This window comes from Corythoichthys intestinalis, chromosome 1 (assembly GCF_030265065.1).
Source record: "Corythoichthys intestinalis isolate RoL2023-P3 chromosome 1, ASM3026506v1, whole genome shotgun sequence".
NCBI lineage: Eukaryota > Metazoa > Chordata > Actinopteri > Syngnathiformes > Syngnathidae > Corythoichthys > Corythoichthys intestinalis.
In genome coordinates this window covers 75,582,499-75,604,933 of record NC_080395.1, presented here as the reverse complement: position 1 = coordinate 75,604,933, position 22,435 = coordinate 75,582,499, and the positions used below count along the sequence as shown (strand labels likewise).

At 40.4% G+C, this 22,435-nt stretch overlaps 1 protein-coding gene across 1 annotated transcript in view; it reads left to right on the top strand.

Annotated features, from left to right (window-relative positions):
* The first annotated feature begins 1,325 nt into the window (after positions 1–1,325).
* shcbp1 (SHC SH2-domain binding protein 1) overlaps positions 1,326–22,435 on the top strand; it is a 48,349-nt gene continuing 27,239 nt past the window's right edge. The window contains exons 1-4 of the mRNA XM_057852730.1: positions 1,326–1,571; positions 1,720–1,932; positions 18,863–18,978; positions 19,902–20,110. Coding sequence (XP_057708713.1) covers positions 1,400–1,571; positions 1,720–1,932; positions 18,863–18,978; positions 19,902–20,110 — 710 coding nt within the window. The 5' untranslated portion in view covers positions 1,326–1,399. The remainder of the gene's footprint in view (positions 1,572–1,719; positions 1,933–18,862; positions 18,979–19,901; positions 20,111–22,435) is intronic.

The window sequence follows — 22,435 nt, the reverse complement described above, 5'->3', positions numbered from 1 at the left end:
TTCATATTAAAACCCCTCTTCATGTTTTTGTTTTAATAAAATTTGTAAAATTTTCCATCAAAACTAGAGTTAATATAATAATAATAAGAATAAAAATAACAATAATAAGAATAGAGTGACCAAAGTCTGAGTAAGTTTTACGTGTATTTTGCATAGCTATTTTTATATGGAATGCCAGTTCGTTTTCCATTGTTGTTTAACTGTGCGAATAGGGCCTCATTACTATAGACTGAAGTGCTTTTCTTTTTGTGAACATTATTTTTTTTGAGAGGGATAGGAATACTATTTTTGTTGTGCTTTCACTAAACGATACTTATGTTTGTTGTGAAGGAGAAGCTTATGCCAATAAACGGTGCGGTCCAAAGAACGCCTGTGTCCACTCGCCTTTATAAGATATATATCTCTGCACATATCTTACCCAAAATACAACAAGAGACACATAATTGGCACTAAAAGAAAGAAAACTTACCGAAATATGTGTGGAGCACAAATAGCAATTTGCATTGTATTATGCATACAGCATAAACATCTCACAACTACTAATTCTCCCACGTTTAGAAGAAATAACATTAGTATGGAACGGCGCTGCCCCCAAGCGGCCGGTGGCATTCTCTTCAATCTTAATGTCCATAAACGGCCTCATTGTAATCTGTTTGGGGCAATGTGCGAGGTGGTCATTCAGTGCATGTGTTAATTGCGTCAAATATTTTAACGTGATTAATTTAAAAAATTAATTAACGGCTGTTAACGCGATAATTTTGACAGCCCTAACATATATATATATATATATATATGTATGTATGTATGTATGTATATATATATGTATGTATGTATGTATGTGTATATATATATATATATATATATATATATATATATATATATATATATATATATATATATATATATATATATATATATATATCTATATATATATATAGTGAAATATGTCTGGCGATGCCCATGTTTGAATCCTTGACAGATCAATACGGTAATTGATATGCCTATGATTCTGCTAGGTGTTGATATTTAAAAATAATAAAGTAATAATTATTTTAAGCATGCAGTAAATATATTGCATCTGGTATTAATGGAAAAACCGAGCTGTTTAAAAAATCACCAGAAAAAATTCCAAGTACACGCTCCATTGTTTAGCGAATGTCCCCGACGCAAAATGGCCGACAAGAGGCGACGTCTGTCTTCGTATGCTAGCAATGTAGCTGTAGCAAACTGCAACATTGCGAACTCCAGTTCTATAGGGGGCGGTAATGTAATACAATAATAGCTGCTTTTGCGCCCAATTGACTCTTTGACTGCGACCCGGGTAAATTTCGAAAGTTGTTTTGGACGTTGGACGTGTCAAGGAACTTTCATTGATTCATCCGTGTCGTGAAAACTTTCAATGGCGCAAGAAATATGTGCCGAACGATCTCCTGACAAACTATTGGACGAAGATAAGGACAAGAACGCCGTCGTTCTGGAGTTTGATTCGCTTGCAAAAAATGGAATTGGCGACCAAACTATCAACATTGCGAGTTTTGAAGCGGAACACAAAGTGCATGATGTAACGCAAGGTATGTTTAACAAGCCTTAGTTATTCCTTCGTAATATCCCAGGCTATTGTCGCTTGTTTGGGCATTTTTAAAACATTTTTTTTACACAAGCACGCACTCAAACACTTCATAAATTAATAATAAATTTTATTTCACATAAAAATTGCAGTCCTTTTCCAAGAGGAAGGTGAAGAAAACGACGGTCTAGGTGATGACAATGATGATGACGACGACGACAGTGGCACAGACAATTTGAACGCTGATAAGGGAGGAACCCAGCTTCAGCGATATGCGCGTCGTAATGCGAGTTTACCTGATACATTTCAAACAAGCCATCTCCTCTTCTATGAAAGGTTCAAAGCCTACCAGGACTACATACTAGGTAAGCGAAAAAACAAGCTGTCATTTCAATTCCGGACTTGTATACACTTGCATGGAAAAAAATGTGTCCCAGATTTTGACATGGTAATCATAAATTGTCATTTGAACTCATCCAAGTCACAGCTATAGACCCTACCCACGTGACGTCACAGCTCCTTCCTCCTGACTGGTGCCGCCCAATTGTCCGTCAACACATCATGTTTACCTGTTACGGCTACGTACATTCCTCCTATTTACGACGTGTTTTTCTGCTCGTTAACATTAATAATCAAAATGGTGAAGGCGTGTGTGGCGGTCAGTTGCAATAACAGAGAAGATAGACGGAGAAGACGGAGTAACTTGAAGTTCTACCGGATTCCGAGAGACCCGGAGAGAAGAGAGCGAGATGGGCTGCTGCAATTCGACGAGAAAACTGGACTCCAAACGATTACCACAGATTATGTAGTAGTCATTTTATATCTGGTAAGATGCATTTAATATATATTTAGAGGGTTTTGGGCTGACAACCACAATTAAGATCATTGCTAGGCTAATCGCCGACAACATACACGTATGTATGTAGTGAGAGTGCTATCGCTAAACCATATAAACATTAAAAGCCCTAACTCCATTGACAAACGACATGAAATACATTAGACTTGACAGTGGATGTTAGCAACAACAAAAGATTTTGAATTGAAAATTTCGTAACTCACCTTTCCAAGCACAAGATAGATTCCTGCCGAATTTTCGTGGACGAGGACCTGTTTCACCCAACCAGCAACGAAGTATTTATAAGCCTCCAAGCTCTTAAAGTTTTTCAAACTTTCGTGAGAATAGGCTGATTTTGTGTGGACAAGATAGTTGTACATATCAGGGTAGCTAGCAGATGTCAGGCAAATACGGCGGAGACAGCGGGTCGAAAAACATCGATTTAGGCATCAAATATGGATCTGGCGAATGGATAAACTGAAGCTTTTCCACATAACTTTTATGCAACACATCAAGTGAGTTTAAGGCATCCGAAAGCACCGGGTCTTCCATGAAATGCATTATAAATTGCTCGATCAATTGAGACCATTTAGACACAAACACACATACAGACACAAAATGACGGACAAGGGGGCGGAACCATACAGCGAGCACGTGATTTTGTGACATTGGTGGGTAGGGTCTATAGACAAGGCATGTTTACAGACCGTAAAACCAGGCGTGTTGTTTTTGGCAGCTCTTTTAATTTTCGTTTTCATTTTATCCCGGTAATAAACCAGGCACGTCTGTGGCGCGTCAACGTTGCCGCTGCGTCAACCATACCTGTCAAGTTGTACGGTTTCGTCGTAATTTGTACAAGTGAGCACTGATTTTTTAATGTGTATGCCGTACGTTCAAAATTTGTACGTTTTTCGTGCGTTACATTCCTTTTTTTTTTGTTTGTTTGTTTGGATTCTGTCACTGTTTCGGCAACGAGACAATGTGCGTTACTATAGTTGATACGTCTGTTGAATGACGCAAGAAGAGCCAGAGACACGGAGAAAGAAGAGCGGGAGTGAGAAGGAGGGAAGAGTGTTGTGACGCTGTTGCAAACGCGATGCTAGGCTAGGTGGCTCCAATATTTTCTGACTGTAGCCGACAGCCTACAATCTACGCCCACTTGATGCTACACGAGATATCATATGTAGGCCTGTCTCGATAACAAATTTTAATGTGCGATAATTTATCTAATAAATTATTGCGATATGCGATATTATTGCGCCCCCCCAATTTAAAAAAAAAAACAATTTACAATAACACAGTGAGAATACAGTATATATTAATTGATCAAGTACACCCACCATTTAAACGCGATAAATATTTACTCTGAAATTCAAAAATACTTTTTAAGAAATCACAACTAAAAACCATAGACCATGCCTCTTAAGTAAAAGACAACAATATTGATACCGCACAAAAGCATAGAATAAATAAAACGTGTTTTCAAAAAAAAAAAAAAAAAAATACACTTAATAACTTAAAGTGCATGTGACACGAAAAAGCATGTTTATTTCATAATACACGCGGTATTTTATGCTCCTGAATGATATGGACTGCTTGGATGTGTGTGGAAGCGATCGCTATATTTATTTAGTTTTTTGAATCCCGCGCCATGAAAATGACTGACTTCCGCCTTCGGTCTTGCATTGAGGAGGAGGGCTCTGTGACGTGTACGGTTGAAGGCGTCCTCTTCACTTTCCAGCCGTACTGTTGTGTATGAGGACTAAGGATTCAACTGATTTTGCGGATTAATACGTTAATTTTTCGCATGACGCCAGCCAAACGGCTGCAGAAAAATCTTGCTCTATGAGGGAGAGGCGTATGCGCCTTTTTGGAGTTTCAAAAGGTTCCCATTCACCGTGGATATTGGCCAAAACAAGCCCGACTACTCTGGAACCATTGGACTTACGAGGAAGTGAGTAAACATCTTGTTTTGTATTATGTCAAATACGAATACAGCGATTACAAAGTAAACACTACAAACTTTCTTTCAATAAAGGACTACTTACGTTTGATCATTGATAGGCAGGTAAAAAGCTCTCCTCATGCACATTAGCTGCACGTTAGCGCACAACAAGTGCAGTCGCCCTCCTCCGGGGAACGAGCTGTAAATTGCTCTCCGCCGGGCGGTTTGCCGGTCCGCAAAGACAATCGACAACCCAGTCGTCATGCCAAATAATCCGGGCTAGTTATGTGTGATTTTCCGCTTTGAAGACTTTGAAACATCACTCGGTTCGGGTTAGCATGTCGGGTAGCTGTCACGCCTCTTGGTTTGTTTACATTCTCTGAAGCCGGGGTAGGGAAATGACATATGTCCGATTTAGGTGTCATAAAATATCGTTCGGGAGGTGTGACAGTAAAGGTGAAGTCGACAGTTTTGACCATTATGGAGTAATTTTGCCATGTCGTCCTGAATAAGTGCATTTTTATGATTTCATATTCCATTTAGCACATGACTGTTATTTGTCATGACCATGCCATTTATTTAGCAATAGGGGAAAATACTTGGATGAAAAGAATATCCTGTAAACATATTGAAGTAAAGAGACAGAAACAATGACATTTTGCAGCTCTCTTCGTCACGTTTTCATCGTTGTGAATACTTCCCCCATCGACGGGCTGACTGGTCCTTCTCAAGCCATTTGTTTAGCTATTGTGGAAAAATACTTGGATAAAAAGAATATCCTGTAAAAATATTGGAGTAGAGAGACTGAAACAATGTCATTTTGTGGCTCTCTTCGTCGCATTTTCCTCGTTCTGGATAATTCCCCCTCAATGGGCTGAATAGTAAAACCGATTAGCCCAGTCTCCCGCTGACGTCATCCACCTGTTGGGGACGCTCGAGCCCTATAACGGTGGGCGTGGCTAACCGGCAGATTAAAAGACTAATTTCTCGTCATCTGCGCTTTGCTAAATTGTTTTATATAGTCAAATCGTCTCAAAATATGATTCTAATTCACATAATAATGCTATTTAAGACTTTTTTTCTCCTGTCGTATGCTCTTTAAGCATTTAGGCAAATGAAAACTTTTCCCGTCATAGCTTCTGCAATGATGTTCCATAGGGATGCAACGATACAGTTAAGTCACGGTTCGGTACGATTTTGGATACGGGGGACACGATTTTCGATCCGATTCAATGAGCAAAAAATAACGAGCAAAAATTAAATTGCCATCATATAAACATGCATTTTAGTGCATAATATTTATGTGCTTACTTCTTACTGATCTGAAAAAAATTTGTATAAAAGTGCTGAGAACAATCTTTACTGTTTGTAAAGTGAGGCGGGGCACTCTGTTGATTGCTCCAGCTCATTTACAGTGCCTTGCAAAAGTATTCGGCCTCCTTGAACCTTGCAACCTTTCGCCACATTTTAGGGTTCAAACATAAAGATATAAAATTTTAATTTTTTGTCAAGAATCAACAACAAGTGGGACACAATCGTGAAGTGGAACACAATTTATTGGATAATTTAAACTTTTTTAACAAATAAAAAACTGAAAAGTGGGGCGTGCAATATTATTCGGCCCCCTTGCGTTAATACTTTGTAGAGCCACCTTTTGCTCCAATTACAGCTGCAAGTCGCTTGGGGTATGTTTCTATCAGTTTTGCACATCGAGAGACTGACATTCTTGCCCATTCTTCCTTGCAAAACAGCTCGAGCTCAGTGAGGTTGGATGGAGAGTGTTTGTGAACAGCAGTCTTCAGCTCTTTCCACAGATTCTCGATTGGATTCAGGTCTGGACTTTGACTTGGCCATTCTAACACCTGGATACGTTTATTTTTTAACCATTCCATTGTAGATTTGGCTTTATGTTTTGGATCATTGTCCTGTTGGAAGATAAATCTCCGTCCCAGTCTCAGGTCTTGTGCAGATACCAACAGGTTTTCTTCCAGAATGTTCCTGTATTTGGCTGCATCCATCTTCCCGTCAATTTTAACCATCTTCCCTGTCCCTGCTGAAGAAAAGCAGGCCCAAACCACGATACTGCCACCACCATGTTTGACAGTGGGGATGGTGTGTTCAAGGTGATGAGCTGTGTTGCTTTTACGCCAAACATATCGTTTTGCATTGTGGACAAAAAGTTCAATTTTGGTGTCATCTGACCAGAGCACCTTCTTCCACATGTTTGGTGTGTCTCCCAGGTGGCTTGTGGCAAACTTGAAACGAGACTTTTTATGGATATCTTTGAGAAATGGCTTTCTTCTTGCCACTCTTCCATAAAGGCCAGATTTGTGCAGTGTACGACTGATTGTTGTCCTATGGACAGACTCTCCCACCTCAGCTGTAGATCTCTGCAGTTCATCCAGAGTGATCATGGGCCTCTTGGCTGCATCTCTGATCAGTTTTCTCCTTGTTTGAGAAGAAAGTTTGGAAGGACGGCCGGGTCTTGGTAGATTTGCAGTGGTCTGATGCTCCTTCCATTTCAATATGATGGCTTGCACAGTGCTCCTTGAGATGTTTAATGCTTGGGAAATCTTTTCGTATCCAAATCCGGCTTTAAGCTTCTCCACAACAGTATCTCGGACCTGCCTGGTGTGTTCCTTGGTTTTCATAATGGTCTCTGCACTTTAAACAGAACCCTGAGACTATCACAGAGCAGGTGCATTTATACGGAGACTTGATTACACACAGTTGGATTCTATTTATCATCGTTGGTCATTTAGGACAACATTGGATCATTCAGAGATCCTCACTGAACTTCTGGAGTGAGTTTGCTGCACTGAAAGTAAAGGGGCCGAATAATATTGCACGCCCCACTTTTCAATTTTTTATTTGTTAAAAAAGTTTAAATTATCCAATAAATGTTGTTCCACTTCACGATGGTGTCCCACTTGTTGTTGATTCTTGACAAAAAAATTAAATTTCATATCTTTATGTTTGAAGCCTGAAATGTGGCGAAAGGTTGCAAGATTCAAGGAGGCCGAATACTTTTGCAAGGCACTGTAGCAGCTAGGTTTACCACATCAGCAAGATATCCTATTTTTGGTCCGAATCCATCTGTGTCACGTACTGAATTAACAATATTTGCAACATTAGCCTATAGTCACTGGTATGGATTGATTTGGCCTTCTTAACTTCCATTTAGTCATGACAGTTTAGAATTCATCGATGTAGTATATGGACTGGACTACGTGTCCCATAATCACTCTGGGCTCACGTAGCCAATGGCATGGGACGTAGCATATCTAGTTTGCTATTTCATGATATCTAGTGTGCGCGCATTGAAAAAGTTGGCAAATGCCGCTGAAGTCACGTCTGCTCATTACGACACAACACCAGCATATGACAATCGACTTTCATAAACAGGACGAGTTTGAAGCACAGCGCTCTTAATTTGCCACTCAATGTTCATTCAGCTGTTCGTTGTCAAAGCGAGGTTGTTTGTAGCAGCCAAGTCGGTAACAGTGTTTTGGCGGATTTCGTTGTAAATATCCGGCGTTGTGCCGAAAAATAGCCGCCCCGCGTGAAATGTCAGTCCTGGCAGGAGCGCTCACACGTCAACAACACCGGCGCGCCGGAGATGGTCCGCAGTCACTCCGGAGCACTGCGCGGCCGGTATACGTTGAACAATAGGATATAATGGGAACGATTGGCTCCGGCGTGTTTTTGCCGGACCTGGAACGAAGATGCATTCTGCGCAGTTGGTAATAAGGAATCTGAACTCTTAACAGCACGTCTGCCGCACGTGCACACACGTGCACGCGAGGCGATAAATCGCAGCGGAAAAATTACCGCCTTCATTTTTATTTACTGTGCGATAAATGGAATTATTGCATATTGCGACAGGCTTAATCATATGCATATAGAACTAGATGCGAAATGACAGACTCGGCGGCGTTAGTAAACAACCGTCATCTTCAAGCTGTAGACTTCTCAGAAAGCCCCTGTTGTCCAGCCAGACGCAACGCTGCCACCAGAGGGCAGTGTATCCTCCATCATTGAGCAAAATACACTACTTTTGGACTTTTTGGATAGTTATTTTGTAGGGGTACTTAAATTGTTAATTCCGACTTACGCGGATTGGGTTTACGTCGCCACCGTAGGAACGGAACTCGTTCGTAAGCCGGGAACTACCTGTACATTTAAAAATAAACAAAACAAACAACAACAATAAACATTATATGTATACACATGTAAGTATGTACAGTATGTACAGTGCTGCGTGCACTCTGCACACATGCTTGTTGATTGCATATGAGACTCCAGTTCCTTTCCCAGATGTCTATTGTTCATCAACACACCGTAGAATTAAAGCAGTAATGTGAAGTAAGGTTGGCCAACCATGTTTTTGAATAATATCAATGGCTAAACAGTTATAAGCATGTTTTCGTTATTTTTTTTTATGCAACCCTTCCAGATTCTTTGTTTAACCCATAGCAACGCCCTTGACAACGAAAATGCTTTTCTTCGGAAATCTTCGGAAATTACGTCACACCGGGAAGTGCGAGGGAAGTCCGCCATAGAATAGTATTGTTTGTTGCGTTGCTTCTCGGTAATATGCCACGGCGGTGTGTGGCGATGTTTTGTTCTCACTCAAACGAAAAGTTGTATGAGTGGCCAAAGGATAGCAGGGCACGTAAATGGACATCTTTCGTTCGCACGAAGCAAATGAATTTCACGCCATCATCGAGTAGTGTACTCTGCTGCAAACACTTCCAAGATGCCTGCTTCCTTAACCGGTCTGCTTATGATCAAGGATTTGGCAAAAAGTAAGTGTGATTTTTGGATAGATGACTGATGACTTTGTCAAAGCAGAGCTGCCAACTGTTGTGGAATGAACAGTATAAGCTAGCGACGTTAGCCGAAAGTTAACTCGTGGCAATCCCCGATCATAGTTGTTGTTGCGTTCGCTAGGTTAAGCGTGTTTAAATAAATTAAATTGATCTACGATCTTGTCCGAAAGGATTAATCCACTGTCAATCGGGAAAGGGGTGTGGATGTGCATATAAGCGGGTCGGCGTTGCGGTAATTCACGGTCACGTTGCAGTAAGAAACACACACCGCCGGTGAGTTTGTGCACATTTATTTGTATTTGTTTTATGTATTTCCACCTTCATGCTTCAAGCATTGCATTGCATTTGTACGGTTTGGCGTTTCTTTCACGGTGATCCCTTGATAGCCTTCTAGTTTGTGTTTTACTGTACGAGAGCCGCTGACAGATGACAACAACATGCGTGTTGCTTTTAATGTCTGGCAGCAAATCAGCGAGCGCGCAGGTCACGCAGTGAATCATGGGAAATGTAGTCTCGTGACAACACTGAAGTGGTGCTTTGTAATCTGTTCGCTTGTGTGAAAAAACTACATTTCCTCACGCCATTAGACGCCACTTCCTCCCGAGAGCCACGAGCTGTGTTGTACTGTTAGCTCCATGTGTTAATAAAGAAACAAAGTTGTCAGCACGTCGTGTGTTCGATACATTTGTAAACAAAAAGCTCAACAAAAAGCTAGCGACGTTAGCCGAAAGTTAACTCGTGGCAATCCCCGATCATAGTTGTTGTTGCGTTCGCTAGGTTAAGCGTGTTTAAATAAATTAAATTGATCTACGATCTTGTCCGAAAGGATTAATCCACTGTCAATCGGGAAAGGGGTGTGGATGTGCATATAAGCGGGTCGGCGTTGCGGTAATTCACGGTCACGTTGCAGTAAGAAACACACACCGCCGGTGAGTTTGTGCACATTTATTTGTATTTGTTTTATGTATTTCCACCTTCATGCTTCAAGCATTGCATTGCATTTGTACGGTTTGGCGTTTCTTTCACGGTGATCCCTTGATAGCCTTCTAGTTTGTGTTTTACTGTACGAGAGCCGCTGACAGATGACAACAACATGCGTGTTGCTTTTAATGTCTGGCAGCAAATCAGCGAGTGCGCAGGTCACGCAGTGAATCATGGGAAATGTAGTCTCGTGACAACACTGAAGTGGTGCTTTGTAATCTGTTCGCTTGTGTGAAAAAACTACATTTCCTCACGCCATTAGACGCCACTTCCTCCCGAGAGCCACGAGCTGTGTTGTACTGTTAGCTCCATGTGTTAATAAAGAAACAAAGTTGTCAGCACGTCGTGTGTTCGATACATTTGTAAACAAAAAGCTCATAACAAGACACTATGCACGATCCGTTTAAGAGACGCTGGAGTAGTAGGAGGCGAGGAGGAGATCAGCGAGAAGCAAAACTTTGCGGTCGAATGTGGCGGCAGTCCGCTATTATTTTGTTTTCTTATTGTTGCCACAATAAAGTGGAGAAAGCCATCAACGACTCATCTACTTCTTTCCCCCCAACATTTTTATATTATTATTTTATATGCACGAGAGCTGCCGGATCTGCCAAAATGAACATGAAGTCTGATTATTATTTTTTTTAACAATGTCATCAGATAGACAAAAACATAAAATTATGTGCAAATGCCTGCATCTTCAAATCATGAAAATAATAACAGCCTACAGTGCTGCTCGAAAGTTTGTGAACCCCACAGCGATGGTCAGATTTTTTGTAAAAAAAACTAAAATAACCTTATTAAATGTTAAGTTATACCCAAATCCACAATACTGACATTCCAAATAATGGACTGAAACAAAAGAAATAGTTATATTGTCATTCTTTATTTAACAAAAGTGGTTGATTTAAGAAAAACTCAGATATCATGTGTGCAAAAGTATGTGAACCCCTTCAGTTAATAGGATATTGCGCCTCCTTTTGCAGAGATTACCTCAACCAAACGGTTTCTGTAGTGACTAATCAGCCTCTCACATCTACTTTGGGGGATTTTTGCCCATTCTTCCTTGCAGAACGCAGTCAGTTGAGAGAGGTTTGATGGGCGTCTGGCATGAACTGCTCGCTTCAGGTCCCGCCACAGCATTTCAATGGGATTTAGGTCAGGACTTTGACTGGGCCAGTCCAGAACACGAATCTTCTTCTTTTTCAGCCATTCCTTGGTTGTATTGCTGGAATGCTTTGGATCATTATCATGTTGCATGATCCACCTTCTGCCAAGCTTTAACTTCAAAACAGATGGCGTCAGGTTATGTTCTAGGATTTGACAATATTCCTCAGAATTCATGACTCCCTGGACTATGTGGAGTTGTCCAGGTCCTGAGGATGAAAAGCAAGCCCAGATCTTGACATTCCCACCTCCATGCTTCACTGTTGGGAGAAGGTTCTTTTGGTGGTATGCAGTGTTGACTTTTCGCCAGACATGGCGGTTTTGGTTGTGACCAAACAGTTCAATTTTGCACCTACATCAGTTGATGAAAACTCTTTTTAATGTAGTCTCGACAACACAACTGTTAAAAAAACAAAAAAAAAACTACTGAATTTATTGATTAGGAAATCAGGTTGAAATAATAGAAAATTCCAAAATGTTGAGGGGGTTCACAAACTTTTGAGCAGCACTGTATATCTTACCAATCTTGTAACCTCGATGGGTCTTGTATCCATTCCATGTCAGGTAGTCTAGGCACATTGTTTGCATCCTGATTAGCGTCTGGCTAATGGGGGGGGGGAGTCGTAAGTCCATCTAACTGACTAAATACATGTTTTATTAAAATTGCTAAGCCTTTCGGTAATTTTCACCGCTACGTTTTACTCCGTGCGCGCGTGTGTGTGTGTGTGTGTGTGTGTGTGTGTGTGTGTAGATGACATGAGACTCCAGTTCATTACACAGATGTTTATTGGTCATCAACACGCCGTAGAATGGTGTACCGCACGCATGCTATTTTTAGACCGTGACGTCGCATCGTAAAGCGGAAGTAAAGTAGAAGTGGGACGTTATAGACCCGCAGTAAACATTTTGTTGGGTTGGCATGGTCTTTCAGAGGACAAAGAAGTAAGCCATTTTGATATTTTTAAGTTATTTTTTAGCGTAACATTGTGCCAGTGCTGCTTCTGTCTGACAATAAATGACCTAAAAAGAATTAAAATGGTATCTGACTGCCAGTTACCTTTTCTGTTGTAAAAAAAAAAAACAACTATAGAAAGGGGGAAGTGTAAATAAATTATAGAATTGAGATTTGTTATCAATAAAAAATTTTTAAAGTGTTCATTGGCTGTCACTGAGTAGCATTTGCGATCGCTACACAAAACTAACTAAATTACCCCCAAGAAGGTAGGACAACCAGAGGATATAATATATTAGAAAGACAGGGCTGGTTGTAAAGGATAGCTTGTTGAAACAGGAGAATGTCATTGTCAGTCGCGTCGATAAAAAAGCTAAGGCTATGCTTAGGTCGACTCGTTTTTTTTCCCCTTCTTTTTCAGCATTCGACACTCGAGCCATCTCTTTAACTGAACATTTTTATGTTCTTCCACATCTCTGCCAGTGAATTTGGCACCAGGGACATCATTTTCGGAGAGAATTGGTAGGTTTATCTCTGTTAACATCTCCTTCGTACACGATTTCCATTTATTTCCTATTAAGAACAAAACATTGACAGTCTTCTCCAAAACGCTAACTTGCGGTTTAAAGGTGATGGTTCAAACAAGAAAAATCGCTGGTTAACACCATTTGCAAACAAAAAATGAAAAGAAAAAAAAATCTATAAGTGACACCACAAGCAATGACGAAAAGTGCTTTTTTTGCAGAATGTAAAGCTAACGGTTAGTGGTTTAGCAAATGTACTTCCAGTGAACATTTCAGAATAAAAGCACGTCATGTTCGTCATAAAAATAAAGATTTCTGGAGTTAAATCCACATACTTCAGAATAAGTACTATAATATGTAAATACTATAATACTATAGAATTCTGATTCTACACTAAGAATAGCTTTAAAATGGCACCCTTTATGAAAAATATGATTGGCAATGAGTAATTATTACAATACTATTATATATAGTACTATACTATAATAATAATGCTACAGATTTTTTTTAAGAATTGTTTTGAATAATGTTGGAAAGCAAAGTCAGTGTTCTGAATGTTTACATTCCATTATTTTGCACTAGTTAATGCTATCAGCATTTGACCTCATTATTTATGTGTGATTAATTATTGTTATTTACATGTTTATTTGTACTTTAATAAGGAATTTAAGTGTTCAAAAATGTTTTTGTGAATTAATAATCGTCAACAAAAATTTCATTGCTAAATTATTAGTTAAAAAAATATATACTAGTCCTTCTAAAAAAATTAGCATATTGTGCTAAAGTTCATTATTTTCTGTAATGTACTGATAAACATTAGACTTTTATATATTTTAGATTCATTACACACAACTGAAGAAGTTCAAGTCTTTTATTTTTTTAATAGTGATGATTTTGGCAAAAAAGTCAAGAAAAACAAAAATCCATATCTCAAAAATTAGAATATCATGAAAAGGTGCTCTAAAGAAGCTACTAACTTAATCTTCTGAATCAACGAATTAACTCAAAACCCCTGCGAAAGATTCCTGAGGCTGTTAAAAACTCCCAGTCTGGTTCATTACTCAAAACTGCAATCATGGGCAAGACTGCCGACCTGACTGCTGTCCAGAAGGCCATCATTGACACCCTCAAGCAAGAGGCTAAGACACAGAAAGAAATTTCTGAGTAAATAGGCTGTTCCCAGAGTGCTTTATCAAGGCACCTCAGTGGGAAGTCTGTGGGAAGGAAAAAGTGTGGCAGGAAACGCTGCACAACCAGAAGAGGTGACCGCACCCTGAGAAAGATTGTGGAGAAGGGTCGATTCCAGACCTTGGGGGACTTGCAGAAACTGTGGACTGAGTTTAGAGTAGAAACATCCAGAGCCACCGTGCACAGGCGTGTGTGAAACAGCGGCAGAAGCGCCTGACCTGGGCTACAGAGAAGCAGCACTGGACTGTTGCTCAGTGGTCCAAAGTACTTTTTTCAGATGAAAGCAAAATGTGCATGTCATTCAGGAATAAAGGTACCAAAGTTTAGAGGAAGACTGGGGAGAAGGAAATGCCGAATGCTGTTTTTGTTAACTTTTATTTTACAAATCATTGAAAAAATACAATCTTGAATGAAAATCAGTTTTTGTAGGTGTCATAGAAATAACTGTGCCAAAACAGTTTTCTTTGCATTTCAGTAGTTTTATGAGGTTTGCCCCCCCCCCCCCCACCCCAAAAAAAAAAAAAGAAAGACAAATAAATAAATACAATTTCTGACTCCGTGGCGACCTTCACGCCGGGGAGTTCCGGCAAGAAATTCTATCCAGTTTCACCCCTGAATATAACCCATACTTAACTTTCAAGGCTGTGAGTCGATCGGGTTAGTTTCTTTGTGTAGATTATATTTACTCTGTCTTCTCTACTATAATGAGGACCAACACGGTAGACAGTCAAGAAACGTCAATGGCACGACAACATGGCAGCCGCGAGAACGCACTGAAACGCGGGCGTAGGTCAACCAGCCAATGCACGCCAGTCGCAGTGCGTCCGCGTAGATGCGTCCCAGAAGCGGCTCAATGCGACGCACGCGAAAAGAACGGCAGAGTTTATTATTTGACGCGAGACGCGGCCCTCCTGCATCAATACTACTAGCTAGGATCGGGCCGGAAGTCACTCGTGTAATAATACGGTGGATCCGGTCGATTTTCAAACTATTATGCAATCGTAACCTACTTTTTGGGTCCATCAGATCTCTTGAGTGGTAGATCGGGGCACAGTTGACTTGTCTTTGTTGATTTACTGCTGTCTTCTCTGCTATGATAATAACCAACACGGCCCCGTGTTCAATACAAACTACCACAACAAAACAAGTAGGAACTAATATTTACATAGGAACTAAAGTTATACAACATAAAATATACAATATAAATGAATACTACATCACATTTGTAAAATATAAACACATAATAAAATAAATGATAGCCCATTTAAAGAAAATAAATTGAAATGAGCTAAAACACCTGTAATTAAATAATAAGAATAATACACACATCCTGTGCTTACACAATTAAATTTATTAATTTCTGTGTGGCGCTTTAACTTGAGAAAATCCACCGATAAACCTTTTGAAAACCGTTCATAAGAAAAAAAATTGTTTCATTGGGGCATTTCATTTGTAAAATACATGTTAAAATATTTGTCATTGGGATTGCTTTTCTCTTTAGCAAAGGACTTCTTTTTTCTTCTTTCTTTCAGAAAGAAAGCTGACCAATACGCGGGGTCTGAAAGGCAAATTGTTGTTGGATTATCTTTAAATACCCGCTACTTTTTGAGCAGAATTCTAGTTTTGTATAGACTAATGTTCCTATTGTTGGAAGCACAAAAGTGTGTAATAAAGAACTAGCACATTTATATTTTGCATTTTGTTTTTTTTTACTGGACCGAAAATGAACCGAACCGTGACCTCAAAACCGAGGAACCGAGATTTTTGTGTACCGTTACACCCCTAGTCAATACATTACTTTTTACCCTTTGGCCTCAATGTAGCAATGCTAAAGTTTTACAAGATTTGATGTAGATGTATATCCTTATTTTGTATTTTGAACTTTTAACATCTGTGAAAGGAACTGGAGTCTCCTAGGCAATTAGCGCACACGTGTGCCGAGTGCATGAAGTACACACAAATACACCTGCGCACAAATGTTTGCACATATACACGCGGCGATCAATCGCAGCCGTTAAAATTACCGCCCTAATTTTTGTTTACCGTGCGATAATTTGAGTTATATCATATGTATATGTAAAGCGTATAAGTGTTCAAGTACTACACTTTGATAAGTACTTGTGTATAAATAAGATTGTTTTTATACTTTTAATATTCCTTTACAAATGATTTAACCTTTAAAATTATTATTTGAATTATTGCTTCGGGGGAAACATGGAGAGTCACGCATTGCAAGCATTAACTGGAATTTAATCATTTGTGGAGAAAATCATTCACGTTCACATTACGAGCTTGGTCGTGGAACTGGTTGTGCTTGTTTGATGAGGGTCTACTGCATGTATGCTCATACATATGTACATGGCGGAAAACAGAGAAGGCTGAAAAAAAAGTTTCTGCTCTTGCACCCCTCTTGAAAATATACTGCTGTATTTTAAGCCAAAAGAACTGTTGTGTTTGATAGAACAATGTACCGTATCTACAGTGCTGGTGGCCAAAAGTATTGGCACCACTGCAATTCTGTCAGATAATGCTCAATTTCTCCCAGAAAAAGATTGCAATTACAAATGCTTTGGTAGTGATATCTTCATTTATTTTGCTTGCACAGAAAAAACACAAAAGAGAATGGGAAAACAAAATAAATCATTATCATTTTACACAAAACTCAAAAAAATAGGCCAGACAAAAGTATTGGCACCCTTTGAAAAATCATGTGATGCTTCTCTAATTTGTGAAATTAATAGCACCTGTTATTTACCTGTGGCACATAACAGGTGGTGGCAATAACTAAATCACACTTGCAGCCGCTTAGAATGGAAAAATGGATAAAAGTTGACTCAACCTCTCAATCTCAAGGCTACAGTCCATCTCCAAAGACCTGATGTTCCTGTGTCTACCAAGCACAGTGTCATCAATAAGTGTAAAGCCCATTGCACTGTGGCTCACCTCCCTAGATGTGGACGGAAAAGTCAAATTGACGAGACATTTCAACGAAAGATTGTGCGGATGGTAGGTAAAGAACCTTGACTAACATCCAGACAAGTTCAAGCTGTCCTGCAGTCCGAGGGTACAACAGTGTCAACCCATACTATCTTTTGGCGTCTGCATGAAAAGGGACTCAATGGTAGGATACCCAGGAAGACCCCACATTTGACCCAGAAAGATAAAAAAACAGGCTGGAGTTTGCCAAAACTTAACCTGAGAAAGCCAAAAATGTTTTGGAAGAATGTTCTCTGGTCAGATGAGACAAAAGTAGAGCTTTTTGGGAAAATGCATCAACATTGAAGGAAATAGGTACCGTTCTCGCACACACCATATGATTGTTTGCATTAGTCTAACACATTCATCTAACTATAGTTTAGGCAGACTTCACTCCATGCCCTTGACACAGTAAAGTGAATCACCTTATCGGAGCTCATGAGGGGGAAATGAAAAAATGGTACCGTTCCTCGTAGACACCGTCTAACTGTTTGCATTACTCGAACACACGTAATATAATTAATCAGGGAATGGTATCATTTCTCATACTGTATTTACTGTAGGACTGCACTACTCTAACACACCTAATGTAAAATAAATAGCACACCATAGTTTAAAGAAGCAGAATAGATACACAACGCCATCTTATCACAGAAGCGCAACGTGTGCTTCAGGAGCAAGATTGACGCACCAACTCTGGCAATCAGTTCTCCCGACAACGAACAAGGACAAAGACCAGCGCGCTTTGTCCTAAAAACAAGTGCGCCAGCCCGGATAACAAAGTTGATAGCGGGCGCTTGGGACGTCAAGACCAGCGTCGGTCGCTGAGGCGACCACGTCCCATCCACGCACGTACCTAAACAGCCCAAAGCCGGAGGGAAAGTCCCAAAAGCAATGCCCGGACAAACGTTCGGCCCGGCCTCCTACATCACGGACTTAAAAAAACACTGGACACTGAGATAACACAGATTTTGCTGCTCGGAAACATCTAATATGTAGCCTTGTTTTGGATCCAGAATTGTCCCTCCGTCGTCTGTATTTGCCTTGTTTTTGACCATTGTCGACGAATAAATTGTCAACCTGCTTTCAGTGAGTCTTCTTCAAACTTTTCGAACATGGAGTCAGTACAAAGGGTTAACATCAGAGATGATCGCGCGGAATTTCCGCCTTCCTGGTTGGCACGCTCCCGCGTGCGGGTTGGCCGGGGGGCGAATTCGAGAGTGTACAGGAAAAAAAAAAAACTTCAAAGAAAAGAACACGGTCTCCTCAGTCAAACATGGCGGAGCATCAAATTGATGTTCTGTGCTAATTATTTCTTCAGTTAGTGTTCCAGTTGTTTCATTATTACTAATTATTGTATTTGGTAACACTTTATTTGGCATTGGTGCCATAAGACTGTCATAAGACAATCATAATTATGACATGACACTGTCATGAGCATTAATGAATGCTTATGACAGATGTCATTTAGTGTCATCAGGCAAATGATCTCACTTTTGAATGGATGTAAAAGATCTGAGCTGGACATAAATAGAGTTGGTGACATAATTTGCTGGGTGACATTTAATGAGATCTTATAGGCATTCAGTAATGCCCATAGTAGTGTCATAATTATGATGGTCTTATGATGGCACTGTCAAATAAAATGCTATCTATTAACCCAAATAAATCAACAAATAAGCCGCACTGGACAATAAGACGCTGGATTCAAAATAAGGGGGGAGTAGCGGCTTGTTGTCCGAAAATTACTGTATCGGCTATTCTGCTTTTTTAATACAGTATTTGTATCTTTTCTCATATTTTCCCACTGTATCTATCTGGTTAATTTTCATGCTTGCTCTTATATTCGAAACTTTTACATATTTATTTATTCTTCTATTTTTCTTTTAAATTATTAGGTGACTGTAAACCTTCAGAAGTCAAGTCCTTTACAGCCGACTACTTGAAAAATGTGGTACCATCATTTGGTTGGCAAGCTTTATGGTCTGCTGAGTTGTTTGATGTTCTGGTGGAGGTGAGTCATTGCACATCTTTTTCTTATTATTTTCAAGGGGAAAAATATGACATGGAGCAATATTGACATTTTAAAACACATGACAACTAAGCCTGTAGCAATATGCAATAAGTCAATTAATCGCACGGTAAATAAAAATGAGGTCGATCATTTTCCCGGCTGCGATTTATCACCGTGTGCATGCGTGTTTTTGTGTGTGCTGCGTTCACTCGGCACTCCAGTAGCTTTCACAGATGTTTATTGGCCATCTACATGACATACAAAATAAGGAACCACATCTATATTAAACACTGTAAAACGTTAGCATTGCTACATTGAGGCTAATGGAAAAAAGACAATGTACTAACCACTTTAGCCTGCTATAAAACTTTGGCAGTCTACCCCACAGTGCAAAATTGTGAGTAAAAGGTGACAGTTCAGACTTGAAAACTCGCTGGATTACAGTATTTCCAAGCTATGTGAACAAAAAAAAAAAAAAAAAAATCTGTTACTGACACATAGACTTCATAATGATCATTATGAAGTCTGTGACTGACAGTACATGCATGACTAAAAGCGAGCTGCACTTTGCTTTTGTTTTTCTACTGAATGTAAAGCTTACGGTTAGATGCTAAGCAAACGTACACTACACATCCACATCCAAGTCCTCTATTTAGGGAAAGAGTGTGTATATCAATGCCGTTGGTATTGTTGTGTAACTGGAAGAAAACTAAAGAAAGTCAACAAGAGTCCCCTAAAACTGTACAAACACAACGCCTCACCCCTCTAGTGGCTTGGCAGTGAACTACAGAGCAACATGTTCCCTTGCCGCAGAACAATCGAATGCTCATTGACGCCGTAGTCGTTACGCCGTCACCGCAACGCAGAAGCAAAACTCAGGCTTTAATCTGCGAATGATCTGATGATGTGGACTTGTATTTTAGGTTTGTGATGTGGACTTCAGCGAACTAAAGGCCCGTGTGAAGCTCGTGCTTCCTCTGCAGTATGAGGTCAGGGGATGTGACTTTAATGAGGAAGCCATTGTAGCGTTGTTGGAGGCAACTCAGCACAAGGTTCCGCTGATGGAACTTCAGATTGTCTACGATGAGTCAGGAGAATACGACCAGACGGCCTTGGGCATTGAACATCTCAGGTATGTTTTTTTTACTGTGTTCATCTATCCATCCTCACGACAATCTCACGATATAACTGTACCACAATTAATCATACGTGGGTGAGGAAATCAATCTACGATTTTCTACGATACAACTATTAAAGATACAAAGAAGCCATTTCTAATTGTAAGACTAAACAGCACTTTCACTGACAATCTCTCAAAAACAAATGTCGTCCTTACAGAGTATGAGAATGTTTCAGCGCAAAATGTCTGTAAATAAATACAGCAACGCTACTATTGCAACATTCTTGGTAACAAATGAGTGTCTTTCTTAACCCTTTAACACCTGAGCCTATTTTGTCTGAATTTGCATGCCTTTGATGTTGCTTTTATATTTCAAAGAAAAAAATGTTCACAATGGCCTAGTTGGGTCCCTTTTTTCAGGACACCATAACCTACACGTCCAAACTGTTGTTTTATTCAATGACCGATTATAATCACCATTTTGGACCCAAAAAGACAGAAAAAAAATGCCAAAATCTTTTGTCAAAATTTGTAATGTTGATGTCCCATTGACAACCAAATATGCTCCACGAACTGTTTTGAAGCTTGATAATATTTATTCACCTTGTTAGGATAAACACTGAACAGAAAAATAATAAGACCGAATAGTTTTATATTTGACAATTCAACACAAACAGCAGGTACAGTCATAGGGCGTTTTTGGTTGGGTATTGCACCCATCACCTCATCAAAAGTATATACACGTAGTCCCCAGGTTACAAAGGAGTTCCGTTCCTGCGCTGGCGACATTACCCGAATTTCCACACAAGTCGAAATTAACCCCATAGACTTCATAATGGTATTGACGGGTCAGATCGGTCATGCACTGCGCCTTGCCTTAAAGTAGGTGGCCGCCCACATCAAGAGGAGCTATTCACAAACACACGCACGAAGCAATCTAACGCCGGATTTCTGTTGAAAAAGTACGAAAGCTTTACCGCATATAAACAGGACGGATTATCTGAGGAGGGCTTTGTTCGAGGATTCAAGGTAATGATTATATTTTTCCTACCATGCATGCATTTTGAAACGCCACTACTGCATTGGCATCATAGTTCGCAATATTTACGTAAAATAAATGCTAACTGCACATTTTTTTGTTGCTTTTAACCAAGAATCGAAACTGTTTTACGTCCATATCTATAAAGAATTCGGGGATTTAAGCATTTATTTACAAGAATTTTCACCGGAAACGCTCTATTTACAATAGGTGGCCACTAGCTACAGTACATTCACTAATTAAGCATTGGACTTCGACATATTTACATTAAATAAATGTTAACTGCACGTTTTTTTTCCTTTTAACCAAGAATCGAGACTGTTTTACGTCCATATCTAGAAAGAATTCAGAAATGTAAGCATTTATTCATAAGAATTTTCAACGAAAAAAGCTCTTTGTGATTCCACTCGGTCAGCTCTGGCAGCCTCACCAACAATGCAGCCCCCCCATTTATCGGCCCCGCGCCCTGTGTCCCGTCAATACATTATGACAGGGGTCGGCAACCTATGACACGCGTGTCAGCATTGGCACGCGAAGGGTTAACCAGTGACACGCGAGCGCATGGCAAAAAAAAAAAAAAAAACCAAGAAAAAAACGCCTTTTTACCTGAATTTCAGACATTTTCTGTTGCGCGCCCTGTTATTTAAGCCACACACACATCCAAGGGAATTCATGTGTAAAGAGACATGGGATTTACTCACGTCATTGCTTTCACGTATAAAAAGATGTCCCGAGAATGGAGCGGGTTGGACGCTTTCACAGACTTGTCCCGTTTTGCCCACTGGCGCTCTCTGTGCGGGAAGGGCCGCTGGCGCGATTTTATAACCTCTGACATTACGTCATTTTTGGTAGGCATCGGCTGTCACAATGTTGGTCAAATCGTGTTTTATTCCAGAGGCAGCGTTCCCAACGTCGTAACTGCAGCCAATTCAATCTCATCAAGACTGTATTTAAGAGTGTTATTCCCCCACCAAGATCTGCACCCGCGGCTCCACCCGGGCTGGTATGGGGCTAGATCAGTCTTCTAGCCCCACACGCCCGCGCCTTCCTTGGGCACCACGAGAGCTCCACCCGGGCCCGCGCCCGAGGCTTCCATGCGCACCATGAGAGCCAGCCTCCTCGGGGAGAGGCGGCTCCACTCGGGTTCTCGCCCGAGGCTTGCGTGCGCACCGCGATAGGGAAGCTTTCTCTCCCCGGGGAAAGGCTCGCTCCTCGCGGCTCCACCCGGGCCCGCGCCCGAGGCTTCCATGCGCACCACGAGAGGGGGCTCCACTCGGGTTCTCGCCCGAGGCTTCCGT